The following is a 23,903-nucleotide window of genomic DNA, read 5'->3' as shown; positions in this document are numbered from 1 at the left end:
GCAGAAAAGGGAAGTCGAAGAAATGATGGTCTGAGAGCAAAACATGGCCACACCTCATCTACTCCTGGTCTTCCCATTCATATCAGCATCGACAACACCAATCATTTCCAGTGTTTTAAGCTCAGTGTTAAATACCTGCTGGTAGTTGACACTGAGTCAGCTCAGACTCTCGGAGACCTTATATACAACAGAAAGCAACCTTACCCTGCCCTGTGCCGTCTTCACAATCAGTGGTATGTTTGAGTCCATTGTGTCAATCCATCTCCGTGAGGGTTTCCCTCATTTTTACTGACCCTCTACTTTTTTTTTTTTTTTTTAATCTACTTTACCAACCATGATGTCCTCTTCCAGCCATCATTCCTTCCCGATGGAACGTCCAAAGTAGGCAGCTAAGGAGCATTCTGGTCGTATTTCTTCTTAGACTGATTTGTTTGTTCTTCTAGCTGTTAGTTGTCATCAAGTCAGCTCCTACTCATGGCAACTTTGTGGATAACAAGGAAACATTGCACTATCCTGCTCCATCTTCACGTTTGTTGGTATATTTGAGTCCATTGTTTTGGCTATAGTGTCAATCCATCTCTTGGAGGGGTTTCCTCGTTTTCGCTGGTCCTCTCATTTACCAAACATTAAATATATGGACTCATATTAATAAGAAAGACTAGGAAAGACAACACTGGGGGAAATTTCCCTTATTTTTATTACTATTAGTTCATAACTTTTGGATTACTGGAGCCATACTCACATGCCCTTCTCCAATTATGGGTCCTATTTCTATCTTAAAAGAAGCCCTGTTGGTGCAGTGGTTAAGTGCTAGGCTGCTAATCGAAACAGCGGTGGTTTGAATCCACTAGCAGCTCCATGGGAGAAAGATGCCTCAGATAGTTGTTCTGTAAAGATTGCTGCCGTTGTTGTTATGTGGCATCAATTCACTTCTGACTCACAATGAGCCCGTGTAGAACAGAAGGAAATATTGCCTGGTACTGTGCCATCTTCACATTGCTATGTTTGAGACCATTGTTACAGCCACCATGTCAATCCATCTCCTTGAGGGTCTTCCTTTATTTTACTGACCCTCTACTTTAGCAGGCAAGATGTCCTTCTCCAAGGACTGGTCCCTCCTCATAACATGTCCAAAGTACCTAAGACAGAGTTTCATTATTATCGCTTCTAAGGAGAATTCTAGCTGTACTTCTTGCAAGACACATTTGTTCATTCTTCTGGCAGTCCTTGGTATAGTCAACATTCTTCTCCAACACTATTATTCAAAGGCATCAATTCTTTTGTGGTCTTCCTTATTCACTGTCGGGCTTTTCCATGCATAGGAGGCAACTGAACGTATTACCATGGCTTGGGTCAGGTGCACCTTAGTCCTCAAAGTGACATCTTTGCTTTTTAACACTTTAAAGGAGTCTTTTGACTGCTGCTTCCATGGGCGTTGATTGCGAATCCAACAAAAATTAAATCTTTGGCAACATCAATCTTTTCTCCACTTATCTTGATGTTGCTTATTGGTCCAATTGTGAGGATTTTTGTTTCTTTATGTTGAGGTGCAATCCATACTGAAAGCTGTAGTCTTCGATCTTCATCGGTAAGTGCTTCAAGTCAATAGCTTGACATTTCCCAGCAGAAGTCCATAAGGTACATTGTAGTCACCCACCAAATTCTCAGGAATGTAGAAGGCTCGTACACATGTGCACACGGAGAATCTAAATCCTACCTCTTCAGAAGAACTTACCTACCTGCTCCACCTGTGGTTCGCAAAGTCATTTTATTGAATGGAATCTTATATAGAGCCCCAATATGGCAAATGACTCAAAGCCCAGCCCACCCACCCTGCTTTTCAGATGTAAACCAAGACACTAAGAAGGAGACCAAACCATCAAAGTGTGGGTATGGCAAACAGAACTCAAATCATTCTATTTTAACTAAAACGGGCTTTCTGCTACGCTCATACTGTTGTGGTTAGTTGTTGTCCACTGGATTCTGACTCATGGCGACCCCATGTGTGTTGGAATAGAACCGTGCACCATAGGGTTTTCAGTGGCTGATTTTACAGAAGCAGATCACCAGGCCTTTCTTCCAAGGTACCTCTGAGTGGGTTTGAACTGACAGTCTTTCAGCCAGTAGGTAGTCAAGCCCTTCACAGTTGGCACCACCCAGGCTACTTGTCAGGCACGTAGACTGCCTTAATTTCAAACCATCTCTTTATTATCTTCAAAACCACAGCATCGGGGCAATTAGTTGCTTATGCAACTAACAATCTTGACCAGAAAGAAAAGTTCGGAATTCTATTACTCAATTTTCCCAGAGACAAAACCTTTCATGATAGCTACAGTATTTAAAAAATTGGCAGGTGTTTCCTGATACATATATATGTATATTTTAATCCTTGAAAAAGTCAGTTCCTTGAAGCTGCTGGCAACATTTCTTAAAGGCATAAAATCACAGCTGGCAGGACAGAAATGTCTTGGAATCATGGTTTGGCTCCATTTTTTGGGAAGCAGACCATGGAATCGTCACTAGCAGTTAAGACATCCAACTCGCTTGATAAAGCATTAGTTCTAAGACACCAGGGTTTTGCTGTGGCAAAAGCTACTGCTGAGCTGGGCTAATGGCCTCATTGTCCGGGTATACCACAGCAAACCAGCAAAATGGATCTGATGGGAAACACTCAGTAGTCAAGGACTCCCTTTGGACATGTTATCAGGAGGGATCAGTCCCTGGAGAAGGACATAATGCTTCGTAAAGTAGAGGGTTAGTGAAAAAGAGGAAGACCCTCAATGAGATGGATTGACACAGTGGCTGCAACAACGGGCTCAAACATAACAACGATTGTGAGGATGGTGCAGAACCGGGCAGTGTTTTGTTGTGTTGCACACGGGGCCGCTGTGAGTCAGAACTGAGTCGGCTGCACCTCACAACAATGACAACCACAATCTTGTACCTAGATCAGCAATTAGAATTCCTGACATTTTCTGTGTGTGTAATTATCTAAACCTAAATCTGGTGCTAACAGCATGTTCCATTTCCTAATTCATTCTGTCTGCCACCCGTCTGTCAGTTGGTCACACTCTGGTGGCATGCATGTAATGTAATGTAATGTAATGCTAAAAGTTAGGCTACTGGTATTTCAAATAGCAGAAGGGCCACCCATGGTAGAAAGGTTTCATGATGTTGTTTATTGGCTCAGTTGTGAGGATTTTTGTTTTCTTTACATTGAGGTGCAATCCATACTGAAGGCTGTGGTTTCTGATCTTCATTAGTAAGTGCTTCAAGTCCTCTTCACTTTCAACAAGCAAGGTTGTGTCATCTGCATAACGCAGGTTATTAATGAGTCTTCCTCCAATCCTGATGCCCTGTTTTTCCTCATAGAGTCCAGCTTCTCAGATTATTTGCTCAGCATACAGATTGGATAGGTATGGTGAAAGAATATAACCCTGATCCAAACCTTTCCTGGCTTGAAATGATGCAGTATCCCCGTGTTCTCTGCGAACAACTGCCTCTTGGTCTATGTACAGGTGAGCGGAGGGCCAAATTATAAGTAGCCAGGTCAGAAATTACCTGATATTATTTGATCCCAGTAAAGGGTGAAAGCAGGGTTTCATGAATAACGTTAAATTAGCCAGTGGTTGATCTTCTGTACTTCTCTCACCTTTTCTCTTTATAGGCCCAATTGCACCAGACTTCTTTAAGCCTTTTGCTTCTTCTACAATCAAAATGGTCTCCCTATATGCAACGTAAAATAACTGCTCAGAATAAATCTTGTATTCAAATTTTGGTGAGTTTTGGATATTTTTAGCAGGATCAATAGTAGTCTTAATACAATGTTCAGTGATAAGTAAAATAGTAGTGGTATGGGGACTCCACCAAACACTGAGTTTGTCCTGGGGTTCTGTGCTATTAAACTTCACATAGGTGAGCAATAGACATTACAATGATCTTGCAAGAAAGAGATTACCACCACCTTGTGCAGCTGAAGAAAGAGACTTGCTAGTTAGCCAACCTTCCCAATGTGCAGTAGATGGTAAGACGCTAATACATGTGTATAAAAAAAAACCAAACCTGTTGCTGTCGAGTTGATTCTGACTCATAGCGACCCTATAGACAGAGTAGAACTGCCCCATATCGTTTCCAAGGAGCACCTGGTAGATTTAAACTGCTGACCTTTTGGTTAGTAGCTGAAGCACTGAACCACTACGCCACCAGTGTTTCTGATACATGTGTATAATATCCTAAAATTTGTTTTCTTCCCATCTAACACCATCTGTTTCCATTTTGCCATATTTTATCTTTTATTTATTTACCATCTCTTTTGGATGAAAGAACAGCATTTTCTACTCCATTAAAAAGTGCAAACAATGCATTTTTCCTTTTCTTGGAGAGGAAGGTAGCACTTGTTACTTTATGAGAAAAAAAAAATTCACACCATATCTTAACTTTTTGCCAAAAACATATCTATTATCGTTAAAATTACTAATTGGAATGATTGTCACGATGCACACTGTATCATTTGATGCGATTATCTTTTCAAATGTCTGGATGTCAAAGATTTAAAAATATTTTTTCCAAGGGCAATTAAGAGTGATTTCCTCAAAGCAGAAAGCAAACCTTGCCCAAGAGTTTTCAAGAGCAAAGATACAAACACAAACCCTTGATAACAATAAAGTAAATCTCATTTAACAATCTCCGTCACCATGTCTAATCAGCAAAGTGGGCGCGTATCACTCCATCCAATCAAAGGGGGTCTGTTGTGTTCCTAAGGAGCCCTGGTGGAGCAATGGTTAAGTGCTGGGCTGTTAACAGAAAGGTTGGTGGTTCAAACCCACTAGCTGCCCCGCAGGAGAAAGATATGACAGTCTGCTTCTGTAAAGGTTACAGCCTTGGAAACCCAATGGGGAGGTTCTACTGTGTCCTGTAGAGTCTCTGAAATGGCACTGATGGGTTGGCAGTGGGCTTTGGTTTGGGTAGAATCCCTACCTGTTCCACTGTAGCCCATCCCTGGAATGTAAATAGATGACTAAAACTAAAAGACCAAACCCATTGCCGTCGAGTTGCCGTCGAGTCAATTCTGACTCATAGCGACCCTGTAGGGCAGAGTAGAATTGCCCTATAGAGTTTCCAAAGAGCACCTGGTGGATTTGAACTGCCAACCTTTTAGGTAGCAGCTGTAGTTCTTAATCACTGAGCCACCAAAGTTTCCACCTAGAGGAGGGAGGAGTGAAATAGGAGTAGGGTTTCTGCATGTTAATGTTGTATGATAGTTGTTTGTGGGTTACTTCCTGGTACCAAGTTAGACTAGGTTTTTGTGGGTGTAACGTAGTAAATGTCACTGTTATGGTAACCACAAAGAAAATATCTAAGAAATATACACAGAATGTAAGAAGGCTTGCAGAGTTGATGGTGAGGAGGCCATCTGAAATGCTCCACCCTAAGGTAACCAAAACTGAACCCGCTGTCGTCGAGTTGATTCCAACTCATAGCGATCCTACAGGACAGAGTAGAACTGCCCGATAGGGCTTCCAAGGAGCACCTGGTGGATTTGAACTGCCAACCTTTTGGTTAGCAGCTGTAGCTCTTCACCACTGCGCCACTAGGTTTCCAAATAGATGAGTGAAGACAAGCTAAATTCCTTCTTTTATTTCCCTGCTGTGACCCTTGCTGCTCTGTTCTCTTACATGGTAGTGTTTTTCTGAATCTTTTGGTTACAAAAGGTGTACCTCAATTTTTTCAACAAGAGAAGTTCTAAAGTCAAGTTTATGTTTCTCTTCTTAAAAATAAAATAAAATTTGCATAATTCTGATACTTCTTTGTGAGATCTTCAATATTTCTCAAAGTCAATCAAGAGTGATTTCCTCAAAGCAGAAAGCCAACGTCACCTAAGAGTTTTCAAGAGGGTTATGGGACGTGCACAAATCCCCAACAGAGACACCACCCTACACTACTTTCATACTATTAAGTAGACAGATTTTGGATACTACTTCGTGAGTTTGTCAACATATTCACCAATGGACCAAACTTACACGAAATCCCAAACCTTAGAGCTGCTTAATATAAGTCTGCTTTGGGAAAAACCAAGTTCTGGGAATCCAACCTTGTAAGTAAAATCAACACGTTATGCATACAGCGAGAAACTTTTAATTCTCCTGGGATCCAGATTTTGGGGTCCACGGAGTTAGGGTGAATAGACTCAAGGGCACTGGGTTTTACTGGCTGGGAGTTGGGGTGACCCACCCAGGCCATTTGCTCGTGGGTATTCTTTTGAACATTGAGCCTTGAAGAAACTGGTTCCTGGTGGTTTCCTTTGAGTCAAACAGTGGTCTAGATAAATCTAGTAAGACCGTTTTGCCTCGGGTATTGCCATTTTTTGGAGAATTCAGGCAGTTTTGGGAGATAGACTCCAAGGGTTAGACTGGGAGCTATGTTTAGGGTAAATCAGTGATTATATCAATTGTTCTTCAACACAAGGCTGTGTGGAATCTTTCCTGACCACACATTTGTTTATCGGGTCTGTTTAGACCCGTTTTTCCACGGTGACGCCTATAAGACTTGGTCTGAGCGTTTGCAGGATCTCTCATTTTCAGAACATTTCCGACTGCCTGGTTGAACTGTTACCCTGATTTGCAAAGTCATGTATTCAAAACGCATTTTTTGGTGTCTCTTATTGGCTTAATATGATTTTTGTTTTCACAGGAGAGAACAGTTTTTATCCTCCCTCCCCCAGTGCAGCCATTTGCTAATTGTTTCTGGCTTCATTCAGCAGAGAGTACTGTGGAGTCCCTCCACAGCATGTTATCACTGCTCCTGGCCCAGTACATTGGGTTCTTTGAAAGGGCCCTGTGGAGTGTTCTTCTGGTTTTCTCTCTCCCCCTCTTGGTTAAGTGGACCTTTTATAAAAGATAAAGGAACCTGATTTCCAGTAGTCAAAGCAATGAGCCTAAACTTCTGGGAAGGTGAAGATATCTGAAGAAGCATGCAAACATGTCTACGCAAAATTAGTTCAATTTATTTCACAAAGACCTGGCTCGTGGGGGTTACCAAAAAGAAAAAAAAAAAAGAAATAATAAGTTTCTTTACACTATTGAAGAGACAAATTAATAACAGACACCTCACTTTGATTTTTGGCACTAGTTTTTTTTTTTTTTTTTTCCACTTTGATTTTAAGGAAACCCTGGTGGCACAGTGGTTAAGAGTTGGGCTGCTAACCAAAAGATGGGCAGTTGGAATCCACCAGGCACTCCTTGAAAACCGTATGGGGCAGTTCTACTCTGTCCTATAGGGTCGCTATGAGTCAGAATCGACTCAACAGCAAAGGGTTGGTTTGGTTTTTGGTTTTACTTTGATTTTAAGGTTTTTCTTACCCACGAAACCAAAGATGAACCTTAGAAAACAATTTTCTTGCCTGAAATTGATCCCGCCTTCAGCTTTTATTCACCCAAAGTTGCTAATCTTTACTTTCCTGTTAGTAGCCAGGGTTGCTTAATTTACATCGCAAAAGATATCATCGCTGCAGGTGGGTGGAGGGCCAGAGACCACCTGTGACCAGATAGCAGTTAATCTCAGTAAAAAGAGGAAGGCAGGGTTCAATCAATCACTTAAGATTAGTCAATGGTTGATTTTCTTTACTTTTCCTTCCTTTTCTCTTTATAAGCCTCACTGTAACCAGCCTAACGGGGGTGGGGGTGGGGGTGGGGTGGAAAACAACCCGTTGCCGTTGAGTTGATTCTAACTCATAGCCACTCTATAGGACAGAGTAGAACTTCCCCCTTAGTTTCCAAGGAGCAGTTGGCAGATTCAAACTGCCGATCTTTAGGTTAGCAGGCATAACTCTTAACCGCTGCGCCACCAGGGCTCCATAACCAGCCTACTTTGAGCTATTTCTTTCTTTTTTTTTTTTTTTGGAATCCAAATGGTCTCCTCATACGCATGTAGAATAACTGCTCAGAACAAAGCTTCTGTTTCCATTTATGTGAGTCTTGATTATTTCTTAACAAGGCTGAGTCTCCCCCCTCCCCTTAATATAAACTCCAACATGGAATTTGGAGTACTTTATCACAATTTTGCCAACAGCTGTAGACTGTTTGCATTTGAACACCCCTAAATCAGATGCATTTCCACTTACTCCCTCCTGGGGTCTTTTACATGCTAATGGTTTCCCATAGGAATGGGGGAAAAATGCTCAAAATAAAATTAAAACATCAAGTTGAAGATAAAATATTCTTGGCAGTGTTTAGCAATTTGTGGAGCTCATTCCCAGCCTTGTTTCCTGTTGGACACAGAACCATCAGCCTCTTTTAGTTGCTTATAGTTTACCATAACCACGTTGCAAAATACGCTACTCCCTCTTATGGTCACACCGTTCAAATCTTGATTTTTTGCACCATTCAAATGCACTGCACCTTGCGACAGGGGTTTTACACAGCTCCAGAGATATTATTCATGAACTGTACAGCAACACGCAAAGCCACGCAAGAAGGGAAATCTTAAAATCTTACCACCGAAGGTGTATAATTTTCAGACTCACGATTAGGATAAAAATGAATTAAACACCAAAACAACGCACAGCAGCTAAGCCTGAATTTCCATATCCACGACTAACGCCCTTTAACTGTAAGCCACAAAATGAAACAAAATTCAAATGACTAAGTTTCATGGCACACAAATACAAGAGCCACGAAACCATACAACTGTTTTTCAAGGCCCCAAATACACAGATAATCAGGTAAAACATTACATGAAATATTTTCCTCTAAAAGATCAACTAATCACGTACACCTACACAAACAGGAAAAAAAAAAAAAGCTAATATCTATGGTTATTATTCACTATTAAATTACCAAAGACGTGTTCACTCTACAGGGTTTTGCTGAACAACACAGGCATTCATTTAACCCAAAGAAAGAAAAGCACTTTAAACAAAAGTTAATTTTAAATTGATTGATGACCGTGAAACCTGCATTTATTTGAGGAAGGGTTCAGAGTCATCAAGAGAAAAGTAGTCAAATAAAAACTATATACGATATACAATGGCTGAACCACAGGAAGGTATTAAAACACAGTTTCAACTGGTTTTCCAGGAGCAAACACATGCTATAACAAAAAGCGACTCCTGGATAGGAGAATTTTCTAGCTGTTGCAGCGACGCAATTCAAATCAAATCGTCCCATCGGAATAAAACACAGACTTTCACAGTTGTCTCTTGCACAGCCATTAATATGAGGTAATCACTTACCTAAAATACCCAGCCTGTAGTTAATGGTGATCACTATGACATTTCCGTAGCTTGCCAAAATACTTCCGTCTATCATGTTGCCAGTTCCCTCCATGTAGGATCCACCATGAATATACACCATAACTGGCTTCTTACTGTTCTGATCATGGATGTCTGGAAAAAAAGGCCAGGTAAGGACAATAAAAAATCAAACTGATGAACTGATGCTGAAAAAAAAAAAAAAAAAAAAAACGGGCAGAGGCTACTTGTTGATCGTTCTAGTTTTAAGTCGATTTCATCCCATTTCTATGCATGAATTATAGGCTCACTTAGGAAAATGTCAACGCCATTATATTTTCGATTCATAGAAATGATTTTTGGAGAAGGATACAGTCATTTTGAGTCATATGTATGCATACAACAGCTAATAGATAGACTAAGATACCAAAAAATAATTTAAGGTACTAATTTCCTAAATATTGCTCAAACTCTACAAGGTGATTTAAACTAAAGAAGCACATGGCGTATGATCCAAAATGTATTTTCATCACCTAATTAAGTGTAAAATCAACTGAAAATTATCATTTATTTTTAATATAATTGCCATCTTAAGTCAAAAGTGAGTGTATCAAATCATCTTTAAAAAAAAATGTAGTAGTAAAACTATGCATAGTCAATACAAGACAAATGATAACCAAGCTAAATAATTGTTTAAAAATTGTCAACAGAAGAAAAACATGTTTTAAAAAAGATGCCCAACCAACTCTTATTACTCAAGTTTATTGGTTGTAGTGATATCCCAACATATTTAAATGAAAAATAAAAGACATGTAATGAAAATGGCAAAAGATTCCAAACTCAGACTATTTAAACGACATTATTTAAACGCACGTTTCCAGAGAATATAAATTTCCATTGTGATATGCAAGCCATGTGTACCCTTAGTCATTCTTTTAATTAAAAAAACAGACGTAAACATATTTCCCGATGATCTGTGGTGACAGAAATTTTGAGACAATAGGTAGAATTTGTAGAGTGTGCTTTTCTGAAAAGGTGTAGGAAAATGAACCTATGCAGCCAAATCAGCCTACATTCCACACTTAAGAAAATATTTAATCAAGCTTTCTTCCCTTTAATTCATGGAGACGATTTTGGAATACTGGAAAGAAATTTGGAGATATTGAAATATACGATCGTGTCGATGGCGGCTACTTATGCAGTGAATTAAGATTATGACCTCGAATACCCTCACTGGGTGCTAGCGAGCTGAGAGGGGGTGTGAGAAACCCACAGGTTCTAGCATGCACTACTCACAGTAAAGTACAAAAAAAGTGTCAAGCTTCTCAGAACTCTGCACATTTTATCCAATACAAAAGAGACTCTCTTATTTTCTTGTATAAAATCCAAGTGCACGTTACACTTTATTAACCTTTATTAATCATAAACTACACAGTTTTTTTTTTAAACGAACTGCTGGTTGAATAAGGAACGGTGTTTTTCACCAATAAGTGCTTCTTTTTCACTTTGCGTTGGTCTTTCTGCTCTGATTTATTTTACAATTAGCGGCTGTTGGCGACTGAATTACAGAAAAAAGAATAGGCGAAGATTTTCAATAGTTGCTTTAATGTTTCCCCTGAGAGTCTATTAGATTAATGTCTCTTACCTTGAATGAAAAAGAGAACAAGGTTTTCTTGAACTTGAGGGAGTAATAACTGGGTGTAATATTAATTAAAAGTACTTATCACAGTGTATTGCTATTTAATGGAAATTAGAAAGCATTTTAATGGTAGTAACGCTATATAGCCAATATTGTGCAAACACATCTTAGTTATGCAAGGGAAATATATTAAAAAAGAAAGCAGAGAGAGATGAAAATTATAATAGAATAAGGTATAAGAAGATAGGAGAAAAAAGCCGTGTTTTGTATGGATAAAATGGCTGACGTTCTGACACGCTTACCAAAGCAGAGGCCGAGTGATGAGTCGGTTTTAGAAGAAACTATTCTAACACCATCAGAGATCTCTTAGAGAGCTGTTTGAGGCAGTGACAGCCCTATGAACTTAGGGCTTAGTAAAGAGATAAAGTTAAGGGAAGACCAGGCTTGAAAGCCGTGTTGCCAAAATTTTGTTTCTTGGAGAGCAGTTGATTTATAAAAGGAATCAAAGAGGACAGCAAAAACAAGCAATTGATAAAAAAGGCACTTGCAGGGAAGTTAAACTGACAGGCAGAGATAACTCACCGCCCACATCTCTAGCTTGAATTGCCTTTCAAGCATAGAACTAAAGGTTCATCGAACTCCTTCTTCATCCTTTCAGGGAAATAAATGGAGTTCCATGTGCTTTGCTACCCAGATGGGGAAAAAAGTGCTTTTATCCCTTCTGTAGAGCCTTCTCAGCAAGGAGAAGTCTGTTTTATTTATTTATTTATTTATTTTTCTGTTTTAAAATCATTTATTCTGCTGAAAAGGCAGAGTACAATGGGCTGGATGGCTGCCTGTATTCCACATACCTTCCATTTTTTAAGAAAAATCATTACACTTCGGGTGGATAATTTGTCATGCCGTTTAGGATCCTTTGAGAAGAAACTTTGCATAGCAACAGAATATTTCAGGAAAAATAAAATGCTATCACAATAGTTGTGGTGTAAAAAGGAAGATGCATACAGCTAGCTTTTTGACCTTTCTTTCAATTCTTAGATACCCCTACGTTTTTCTTTATTTTTTTAAATGGTAGTACTCCTGAAAGAAACATCTCGTAAATACACTTTTTGATGTACTTCACTGTGAGACAGAGCAAATTTTTTGAAACCTATTATAGAATCAATGTTTGTAAAAGAAAGGAACCCCCCCCACACACACAAAAAAAGGGAAAAAAACTGAAATGCCACTCTCAAAAAGTTTCCATTGAGGTGTCAAGTTATTTTGAAGGTTATAAAACAACTGTTGAAAGGAAGAAAAGAAACTATGCATGCATGTTTTAAAATTCCATTTTCTCTTCTTGTGGCCAAGCAAAAAAGAAAAAAGAAAAAAAAAGAAGTGGACTTCCTTGGAAATAGCATTTTCTTACTCACTTGGCATTTAGATACAACTTTGATATGTCTTCTCAAAAGAGATTTGCAGGCATCTTACATGGTTATTGGGATTAAAAATAACAGTGGTCTCCCAAACAAGAAGAAAATAAAGAAGCACACCACAGTGTACCCGTTTCAAAGAAGGGGAGGAAAAACAGGTTGAAATGAAAAATATCTATATATAGAGAGAGAGATAAGATACAAAATCATGCATCAGGATCGAGCTTTGAAAACGCAAAAAAAATACCTTCATCTTCCCCACGGTCATTACTGGTAATATCATCTGCGTTTTTCTTTGTGTTGGCTCCTGGGGTCACAGTGAGAAGGAAAATAAAGGGAAAAAAAAGAGAATTCAAAAACAACAGGTTTGCAAAAAAACCAAACGAGATAGAAATACTATCCAGTAAAAAAGAAGAGTAACAAAAAAGTTCAAATCTGTTATATTTGTATTTCAAAAAATGAAATAGAGCAGATGCAAAATGCATGTAAACATAAAGATGTCAAAAAGAACAGAGTCAAAATGTTATTTGCAAAAAATATTGGATACCCTGTGAAAATGCAGTTTGGGGGGTTAAAATGATATTACTATCAAAGAAGAAGAAAACAAACACCAAAGCGAATGTGAGTTTAAAATAATAATAAAAAAAAAGAACATTAAACTATCTGAAGAGAGATTTCCCACATTTTAAAAAGAAATGCATGTGAAATGTTCAAAGTTCTTCTAATTTCAACACGTTATCACTTATTTAAATTTTTCAAATATCACTGATCTGCTCTGATTAGGAAGTTCTATTATGGAGGCAGAAAACAAGCAATAAAGTAGAGGAATCTTAAAGCATCTTATCTATGTTTTATGTTTAATTTAAAACCTACATTAGTTTCATGCATAAGAATTTAAAACATATTTTTAAATAGAAATTAGAAATGTCACTAATTGATTTAAATCACTAACATTTCGACTCTGAGGGAACCACTAATCATTTTCGGCTCTCTTTCTCTTTTTTTTTTTTCGATACTATAAAAATCTTGTACCTTATACCAAAATAAAACAGTATAACCTTCTTCCTTGTGTTTCAAGTATGTATTATTATCTGAATTTGTAAAAAAAATAAAATAAAAATAAAGTCACCTACCTGGATCACCCCAAATATGTTATCTGAATAAGAATTCCACATAAAACAAAACGCAGGGATAAGTAGCTATCTGCCAAACGACTCCCTTATATCTTTATAATGCAGTGTGCCATTTTGGTTTGTATTTTCCAGATACGAGAGGCGAAAACAGTTTTGCTTGAATTGTGTAGTTAATTGGCTCAGCTTTATCTTCTTTTTATAGATAGATAGAGCCCACGAATGCATATAAAAATACCACTAGCTTACACTGTGTCAATTAAAGAGAAAGTCTTTGACTGCCTGTAAAATGCTAGGAAAAGTGGTTTAATTTAAAGTAAAACCAGTTACCACGGAGTTGCTTTAACCCTTTGCACCATTCTGGACCTCCAAAGGTAAAAAAAAAAAAACAACTCGTTGCCATCAAGTCGATTCCAACTCACAGCGACCCTACAGACAGAGTAGAACTGCCTCATAGGGTTTCCAAGAAGTGGCTGGTGCATTTGGACTGCTAACCTCCACAGATAAGGCACTAATGAAACCAAACCGGTTCCCAGTCAAGTCGATTGTGAGTCATGGCGACTCCATGGGTCAGAGGAGAACTGCATTCCATAGGGTTTTCAATGGCCGTGATCCTTCTGGGCAGATTCAAACAACCAAATTTCAGTTAGTAGCCAAGCACGTTAACAGTTTGCACCAAGGACTCCCAACTTAAAGTCAATCAATCAATTCCATTGCTATTGGCTCGAGTCCGACTCATGGCAACTGCTGTGGATTGAACTGCGTCCCCCCAAAAATATGTGTCAACTTGGTTAGGCCATGATTGTGTCAACTTGGTTAGGCCATGATTCCCAGTATTGTGTGGTGGTCCTCCATTTTGTCATGGATGTAATTTTCCCATGTGTTGTAAATCCTAATCTCTGCCTGTGGTTAATGAGGCAAGATGAGATTATGTTAAAGAGGATTAGAGTGGTATGTAATACTCCTGCTCAAGTCACATCCCTGATCCAGTGTAAAGGGAGTTTCCCTGGGGTGTGGCCTGCACCACCTCACAAGAGATAAAAGGGAAGGAAAGTGAGTAGAGAGTTGGGGACCTCATACCACCAAGAAAGCAGAGCCCGGAGCGGAGCACCTCTTTTGGACCCGGGGTTCCTATGCAGAGAAGCTCCTAGTCCAGTGGAGGATTGATGACAAGGACCTTCCTCCAGAGCTGAGAGAGAGAGCTTTTCCCTGGAGCTGACACCCTGAATTTGGGCTTCTAGTCTACTAGACTGTGAGAGAATAAACTTTTGTTTGTTAAAGCCATCCACTTGTGGTATTTGTATTACAGCAGCACTCGATGACTAAGACAGTGACTCTGTAGGTCAGAGTAGAACTGCCCCATAGAGTTTCCAAGGCCATTGTCTTTACGGAAACTGACTGCCACATCTTTCTCTCGTGGAGTGGCTGGTGGGTTCCAACCACCAACCTTTTGGTTAGCAGCTAAGTGCTTCAACCACTGTGCCACCAGGGTTCCTTCCTCAGTTAAGGGAGAGAGGGGAGAAAAACTGTCATCACAACATTTTGTCTGAAGGACATTCTTCAGTTCTGCATAACTCAAGGGAGCTTAAACGCATTTATGAGCAAAAATTTGAAGTGCCGGGTTTTTTCTCTAGGTCAAATAAAGGTTGTTGTTTTCAGGTGCCATGGAGTTGATTCTGATTCAGCGCAACCCCATGTGACAAAGTAGAACTGCCCCATAGGCTTTTCTAGGCCATAACCTTTATAGGAAGAGATAACCAGGATTTTGTCCCATGGAGTCGCTGGGTGGGTTCCCAACAGGTATCTTTTGGTAAGCAGCTAAGTGCTTAACCGCTTAAACACGAGGGCAACCTCAAATAAAGGTTAAATATGGGCAATGTCATATGTTTAATTAACAACCAGTTCAATAAATGTGGAATTGGAAAGAAAGAAGCCCAATTCCTTGAACCCTGCAAACCACTGTTTTCATCTGATAGAACACAGAGTTCATCCATGTAGAGGATAACACAGACTTTTTCAAACACACGTAAAGTATGATATTGGTGTCTCACTGTATTATAGCTATTAGCATGATACAAAATCTATTTATTTCCAAAAATTATATCGTATTTAAATGCCTAAAATAAGTCTAAAAATTAGTTCTGTGTCAAATTAGCTCAATTGTCTTTTTGGTATTAAGTCACAATTCATTTGTATAAAATCTATTTCAAAGCTATCTCATGGACTGAATTTACTGATAAATTTGGTTTAAAAAATGTACAAGGGATGTCTTTTTTTTTTTTAATTTTTATTGTGCTTTAAGTGAAAGTTTACAAATCATGTCAGTCTCTCACACAAAAATTTATATACACCTTGCTGTGTACTTCTAGTTGCTCTCCCCCTAATGAAACAGCACACATCTCCTCTTCATTCTACTCCCCGTGTCCGTTCAGCCAGCTTCTGTCCCCCGTACCTTCCCATCTCCCCTCCAGACAGAAGCTGCCCACATAGTCCCATGTGTCTACTTGATCCAAGAAACTCACTCTTGACCAGTATCATTGTCTATGCCATTGTCCAGTCCAATCCCTGTCTGAAGAGTTGGCTTTGGGAATGGCTCCTGTCCTGGGCCAACAGAAGGTCTGGGGGCCATGACCACTGGGGTCCTCCTAGTCTCAGCCAGACCTTTAACTCTGGTCTTTCTACGAGAATTTGGGGTCTGCATCCTGCTGCTCCCCTGCTCCCTCAGGGGTTCTCTGTTGTGTTCCCTGTCAGGGCAGTCATTGGTTGTAGCTGGGCATCATCTAGCTCTTCTGGTCTCATCTTTTTTAAGAGAAATAAGGAGCCCTGGTGTCAAAGTGGTTAAGCACTTGGCTGCTAACCGAAAGGTCAGTGGTTGGAACCCACCAGCCACTCCACGGGAGAAAGATGTGTCAGTCTGCTTCTGTAGAGATTTACAGCCTGGTAACCCTATGGGGCAGTTCTCCTCTGTCCTAGAGGGTCGCTATGAGTCAGAATCAACCAAACGACAACATCTGAGTATACTATGTGAATGATACATTGAACTGCTTGCGTTAGGAAGCCCTTCTCACTTCTAAAAACGTTTTAATTCATTCAAGTAACAAGATTTTTTTTTTTTTTAAGTTTCTGTAGACACAGGTCACCTCATTTATTCAATGTTCTTTCATTAAAGAAAGAGAAGTTGCTAGAAAAAGTATACTTGTCTTCAAAAAAAGACGGAATGGATTAGGAAACGGAGTGTGCTCTGCCATCATGCTGCTTCCCTTCAACAAAATTTGTTCCTTCAGGGGTAGATGCCACCACCGTCTGTCAACATCTGCCGTGGCTTGTGTGTTGCTGGGATGCTGGAAGTTTGCCACCAGTATTTCAGATACCAGCAGCGTCACCCATGGCAGACAGCTTTCAGTGGAGCTTCCAGACTAAGACAGACTAGAAAGAAAGGGCTGGTAATCTACTTCTGAAAACTAGGCAGTGAAAACCTAATGGATCACAACAGAAAGTTTTCTGACTTGCTTGCTTTGGACACATCATCAGGAGGGATGGATTGCTCGGACATCATGTTTGGTGAAGTAGAGGGCCAGTGAGGGAGAGGGAGAAGACCCTCGGTGAGATGGGTTGACATGACAACCCCAATGATGGACTCGAACGTGCTGATACAAAATCTATTCATTTCCAAAAATTCTATTGTATTTAAATGCCTTAAAAAAAAGTCTAAAAATTAGTTCTGCATCGAATTAGCTCAACTCTCTTTTCTTGGTTATTAAGTCACAGCTCATTTGTATAAAATATATTTCAAAGCTATCTCATGGACTGAATTTACTGCTAAATTTGGTTTAAAAAATGTAAAAGGGATGTCTTCTTTTAGAAAAATAAGGGGCCTTTACTTCTGGTGATTGCGAGGATGGCACAGGACCAGGCAATGTTTCATTCTGTTGTTCATGGGGTCGCCATGAGGTAGAGTCAACTTGATGGCGGCTATGGATCTATTTATCAAGGTTAGATGATTTCTACTTCTCTAAGGTTAAGGTCATCCTAGAGATCATCTTAGAAATATGCTGTCAAGCTGATTCTTACTCTTAGAGACCCCACATGACAGAGCAGAAGTGCCTCATAGGGTTTTCTAGGCTGTCCTCTTCACAGAAGTAGATCAACAGGACTTTTTTCTACCTCAGAGCTTCTGGTGAGATCGACAGCCAATCTTTCAGGTAACAGTGAAGCGCTGAACTGTTGTGCTACCAGGACTCCTTGAAAACATGCAGTAGTCAGTGAGAATGGCCACCTGTAATTATAGGCCACACCTGGGTTTACCTTTCCCTGCACCTGCCTTTACCTCCCTGCCCTATTCTTAATTTCTTCCCTCTTGTCAACCTCTTTTCTCTGTATCTGGGAACACCACCCCTGCAACCAAAACTGTTGCCGTCAAGTCTATTCCGACTCACAGCGACTCTGTAGGACAGAATAGAACTGCCTCATAGGGTTTCCAAGGAGTGTCTGGCAGATTCGAACTGCCGACCTTTTGTTTAGCGACCATAGCTCTTAACTACTAAGCCACCAGGGTTTCTGAATGTTACACTTAAAATGGGTTAAGTTTCTTGTATGCAAATTATACCCCAACAAAGCTCTTAATAGTTATACTTTGGGCAACCAAGGAATCCAGTAAAGAATCAAAGGAATGGTCGATCAGCCTGGATTGCTAGTTAATGAGTAAAATAACGATGATATAAAAATTGTAAAATCATCATAAATCTTTAGAACATCTTTCTCAAGCTGATTGGGTACCTACCGTTCCCTGAACCCTCCCCCACTCTCCCTCCTCATAGGGGTAGTTGAGATTATCCAGATTTCACACACTGGTGGTGAACCTGAAGGTTTTGAGCCCAATGACTTGGGGGAAGGCTCTGACATTTAACCCTTCCACGGGCCATGGGATATATACACTGTGTTACGTTTTCTGCCCCTGGAGGTTTAATGGCAGGCATTTGAGCCTCTTCAGTATGTTCTGGTGTCATGGTGGATGCTGGTGCAACTGCCTAAAAGACAAGGAAGTTGATCCACGCCACGTGTGAGTGCTGAGAGCCACTCATATGAGGAGATGCTTCCTGGAGGAGTGATTGTGTGAAACTTCTGCATTTTTAGGCTTCTGTACAGGGAGATAAGGTTTGCAAGTATGTTTACTATTTCCTTTGTGCTATTGGGAAGGTACGGTTGCTGACATTCAGAGATATTGAAGTAAATGAGTTGTTTTTGGGGTGAAAACAGTTTGCGTTGCACTTTCTGGCCCATGGGACCTATATGTTCCACGAGTGTGATGGGCTTCACGGAACATGGGACCCACAATCAAACTGATAACAATTGTGCACAGCACGTAGAATGTTTACCTAGTATTTTGGGAAAGCTGAGTAAGATATTTTATGCTTCAAGTGTAACCAGGAAGTGTAATGCGCCACGGGACCCAAGTTTCCCGCCTGTGTGATGTGCTTCACGGAACATGGGGCCAATATGTCTGTCTTGCAATCAGCACACCGGTTTTTAAAATAATAAAGAGCTACCAACAAACAATGATTCAGCATCCATTCCATTAGTGAAAAAAACATGACATCACCAAAAAACTATCCATGAAATGGTTAACATATTCCAGACCCTGCAGGGTGGCCTTGGTTTGGGTTTGGGCCAGGGTTGGAATTTAATGCCCCCGTGTTTCCAGAAGAAACTCTGGTGGTGTAATGGTTAAGAGCTACAGCTGTTAACCAAAAGATCAGCGGTTCGAATCCACCAGGTGCTCCTTGGAAACCCTATGGGGCAGTTCTACTCTGTCCTATTATAGGGTCGATATGAGTTGGAATCTACTTGACAGCAACGCGTTTTTTTGGATTCAGTGATTTATTAGTAAATTTCCAAAGTTTTTGCATCCATCAGCACAATCTGATTTTAGAACATTTCACCCCCAAAATGTTGTTTGTATCCATTCACAAGCACTCCATATCCCCAACCTTTACTCTGAGTAACCACCGGTCTACTTTCTGTCTCCATAGATTTCCCTTTTGAGGACATTTCATATAAACGAATTCATACAACAAGTGGTCTTTGCATCTGGCTTCTTTCACTTAGCATGATATCATGCAGTATTTCTTTATATATACATCGATATATCTTTATAACACAGGTTTATCTGTGTTTTACCAAGTATTAGTATTGCATTCCTTTTCATGGCTGAACGATATTCCATTGTAGGAATTCACTGTGTTTGGTTTAGCCATTTATAAACTGATAGACACTTGGGTTGTTTCCCCCTTTGCCTACTGTGAATAGTGCTGCAATGAACATTGGTGTGCAAATACTTGTTTGAATACATGTTTTCATTACTTTTGTGTACGTTGTTATTGTTGTTGTTGTTAGGTGCCATCAAGTCGTTTCCAACTCATAGTGACCCTATGTACCACAGAAGGAAACACTGCCCGGTTCTGCGCGATCCTTACAATCCTTGCTATGCTTGAGCCCACTGTTGCGGCCAGTGTGTCATTCCATCTCATTGCGGGTCTTATTTCCACTGACCCTGTACTTTACCAAGCCTGATGTCCCTATCCAGGGACTGATCCTTCCTGATAACATGCCCAAAGTATATAAGATGCAGTTTCCCCATCCTTGCTTCTGGCTGTACTTCTTCCAAGACAGATTTGTTTGTTCTTTTGGCAGACCATGGTATATTCAATATTCTTCACCAACACCACAATTCAAAGGTGTCAATTCTTCTTCGGTTTTCCTTACTCATTGTCCAGCTTTCGCATGCATATGATGCGATTGAAAATACCATGGCTCGGGTCAGGCGTACCTTAGTCTTCAAGGTACCATCTTTGCTCCTCAACACTTAAAAGATTTGCTCAGTGTAATGCATCTTTTGATTTCTTGGCTGCTGCTTCCATGGGTGTTGGTTGTGGATCAAAGTAAAATGAAATCCTTGACAACTTAAATCTTTTCTCTTTTTATCATGGTGTGGCTTATTGGTCCAGTTGTGAGGATTTTTGTTTTCTTTGTGTTGAGGTGTAATCCACACTGAAGTCTGTGGTCTTTGATCTTCATCTGTAAGTGCTTCAAGTCCTCTTCACTTTCAGCAAGCAAGGTTGCGTCATCTGCATAGCGCAGGTTGTTAATGAGTCTTCCTTTTAAGAACAAACTTGCTGGGTCATATGGTAGTTCTATATTTAACTATATGAGTAAGCCCCAAGCAGTTTTTCCACAATGGTGGCACCATTTTACATTCCCACCAACCATGCACCAGAGTTCCAGTTTCTCTACATCCTCACCAATGTTTATTTTTGTCATTTTTATTATGGCTATCTGAGAGGTTGTGAATGGGAGCCCTGGTGGCACAATGGTTAAGCACTCAGCTGCTAACCAAAAGGTTAGAGGTTTGAACCCACCAGCCACTATGTGGATGAAAGACGTGGCAGTCTGCATCCATAAAGATGGCAGCCTTGGAAACCCTATGGGGCAATTCTACCGTGTCCTATGTGGTCGCTATGAGTCAAAACTGACTCAGTGGCAGCAGGTTTGGCTTGGTTTTGAGTATGTACAAAGTGGTATCTCATTGTGTTTTGATCTGCATTTCACAATGACTCATAATGTTGAACAGCTTTTCACGTGCTTTTTAAGCATCCTTATATCTTCTTTGATGGGATGCCTATTCAAATTTTTTGCCAATGTGTTATTGAGCTGTTGTTGGTCTCTTACTATTTTTTGTATTTTCTGGATACAAGTCTTATACCTGAATATGATTTATAAATATTTTCTCGCAGTTTGTAGATTTGTTTTTCACTTACTTAATGGTGTCTTTGAAGTGCATTTAAAAAACAAAACTGACGAGGTTGAATTTATCAGCTGCTTTCTTTTATGAATTCTGCTTTTGGTGTCTTACCTAAAACATCTTTACCTAACCCATGGTCCCAAAGGTTTTCTCCTACTTTTTAATAAAAGTTTAAAAATTTTAGTTCTTATATTTATGTCTTTCACCCATTTTGAGTTAAATGTTGTGTAAGGTATGAAATAAGAGTTAAAATTCATCTTTTCCTATGGACACCCAGCACCACTTATTAAAAACACTATCCTTTCCTTATTGAATTATTGCGGCGTCTTTGTCAAAAATCAATTAACTGCAAACATGAGTGTCTATTTCTGGCCTCTTAATTATATCCCGTTGATCTATATGTCTATTCTTATGCAAGTACCATACTTTCCTGATCACTACAGCTTTGTAGTAAGTTTTGAAATAGCAAAACGTAACCCCTCCATCTTTGTTCTGGTTTTTCAAGCTCATTGTCATTACTCTGGATTCTTTGCCTTTCTATACAAATTGTAGAACAGCTTGTCAATTCAGAGGAAAAAAAAAGTTGCTTAGATTTTGTTAAGGATACCAAACTACAACTTTAAATTAATTTTACACAGCAGAGCGTAACTTGGATTCAAAGGTAGACAGAACATATTGTGGGGATTGCAACCAACGTCAAATTTCTGTACACATTCTTTGATGAGAAACTAATTTGTGTGGTAAACTTTCACCTAAAGCACAATACTTTTTTTTTTTTAAGTAGATAGAGTCCTTAATGTTCTAGTCTATGTCTAATTTTTCACTCTTTTCCTCTTTTGCAGTAAGCGACTGTTGTCTTTGTTCTTCCAACTATAAATGGCCTTAATAACAAGGCTTGTTCTCTTCAGTATCTAGTTTAGTTGCAACCATGAATCGTATAAGTACTAGTACTATAGGGGGGCCCTGGTGGTGCAGTGGTTAAGTGTTAGGCTGCTAACCAAAAGGTCAGCAGTTGGAATCCACCAGCTGCTCCTTGGAAGGCCTATGCGGCAGTTCTGTGTCCAAAAGGGTTGCTATGAGTCGGCATTGACTTGATGGCAATGAGGTTTTTGGTTTAGTAGTAGAAGACAGGAACAAGGATTCTGCTACAATTCATAGCAGAGTAAACCTATCTTGTGGTTGATAAACTAGCATTTCAAAACCCAGACATAGCGCTGATTTCCTCCCACCTCCTCAAATCTCCTACCCTTCCAAAATGCCAGAATAATAATCCCTTATATCTAGTAATTTGTATCACCGCCAAACACTATGGGGAAATGGGGCTAAGTGTGAAAGGAAATATTTAGATGACTTCAAAAATTTATAGCTATTCCATTAAGTATTAAAATATAAATCTAATTTTATCAATAAAATATGCCAGCATCTCTTTGTTGTTGTCAGGTGCCTTTGAGTCAGTTCCAACTCACGGCGACCCTACGTACAACAGAAAGGAACACTGCCCAGTCCTGCGCCATCCTCACAATCATTACTACGCTTGAGCCCATGGTTGCGGCCACTGTGTCAATTCATCTCATTGAGGGTCTTCCTCTTTTTCGCTGACCCTCTACTTTACCAAGCATGAAGTCCTCTTCCAGGGACTGGTCTTTCCTGATAACAGGTCCAAGTATATGAGACAAAGTCTCTCCATCCTCACTTCTAATGAGCATTCTGGCTGTACTTCTTTCAAGACAGATTTGTTCATTCTTCTGGCAGACCATGGTATATTCAGTATTTTTCACCAACAGCAAAATACATGAGAGGTCTTGCCATCTTTGTTTCTAAGAAGCATTCTGGCTATACTTCTTCCAAGACGGATTTGTTGGCTCTTCTGGCAGTCCATGATATATTCAATATCCTTGTCAACTCCATAATTCAGATGCATAGATACTTCTTTTATCTTCCTTATTCCAAAGTATCTAGTCCTGAAAAATGTCCATCTTTTTTTTTAAATACTTGGTCTTTTCTGGTGTTCCCCTTTTGTGGTTTATATAATCATTTCCACATCAAAACATTTAAGATAATATGTTTATTATAAATATAATACAGAAACTTTTGTAGAGATTTCAGAAAAGGTAGACCACAGTAAAGGGGGAAAAAAAGCTAATGGAAAACCTTTCCATCTTAGATATTGCTATTAATATATTATCAAGCAGGAAAATAATCTCATAGCTTCTCTTCTTAATATATATTAACTTTGTTGTCACTTTGTATGCAAATTATCAGATACTATCATATGATTACATTATATATGTAAGAAAAGAAAAAAAATAAGAAAATAACAGAACTGAAGAACTTTTAGAATTATTGTTCTCACTAATACAAGAAAGCATTGTAAAAATGTATTTACCATCAATGTTTACTTACCCATCCATCCATCCATCTTTATCTACCTATATATCTATCCATCCACCCATTATCTATCTGTCTGTCTGTCCACCTGCTTGCCTGTCTGCCTATCTATCTACCTGCCTACCTACCTACTTACCTACCTTTCTGTCTACCTACCTACCTATCTATCTATCTATCTTTCCTTTCCTAACAGGACCAAATGCAGATTCAACTTAACTTGTTACTTCTAAGATATAAAGAGCCTGTTTAAACTAAAATTCATTATTTTCAATAAAGGGGAAATTGTATAATGCTGTATGGGGAGAAGATA

General features: G+C 39.4%; 1 protein-coding gene across 7 annotated transcripts in view; it reads right to left on the bottom strand.

Moving 5' to 3' along the window:
- Positions 1 to 23,903, bottom strand: part of NLGN4X (neuroligin 4 X-linked) — a 620,760-nt gene that overhangs the window by 139,404 nt on the left and 457,453 nt on the right. For 6 of the 7 annotated variants that reach the window (XM_049872280.1, XM_049872283.1, XM_049872282.1 and 3 more), the window contains 2 exons: positions 12,525 to 12,584; positions 9,230 to 9,382 (listed from right to left, as the gene is read on the bottom strand). In XM_049872280.1, the coding sequence (XP_049728237.1) occupies positions 9,230 to 9,382; positions 12,525 to 12,584 (213 nt within the window). The remainder of the gene's footprint in view (positions 1 to 9,229; positions 9,383 to 12,524; positions 12,585 to 23,903) is intronic. The other variant, XM_049872286.1, reaches the window with a different exon arrangement.

This window comes from Elephas maximus, chromosome X (assembly GCF_024166365.1).
Source record: "Elephas maximus indicus isolate mEleMax1 chromosome X, mEleMax1 primary haplotype, whole genome shotgun sequence".
NCBI classification, from domain to species: Eukaryota; Metazoa; Chordata; class Mammalia; order Proboscidea; family Elephantidae; genus Elephas; species Elephas maximus.
Note: the sequence above shows the minus strand (reverse complement) of the source record. Positions and strands in the feature narration are given on the sequence as shown.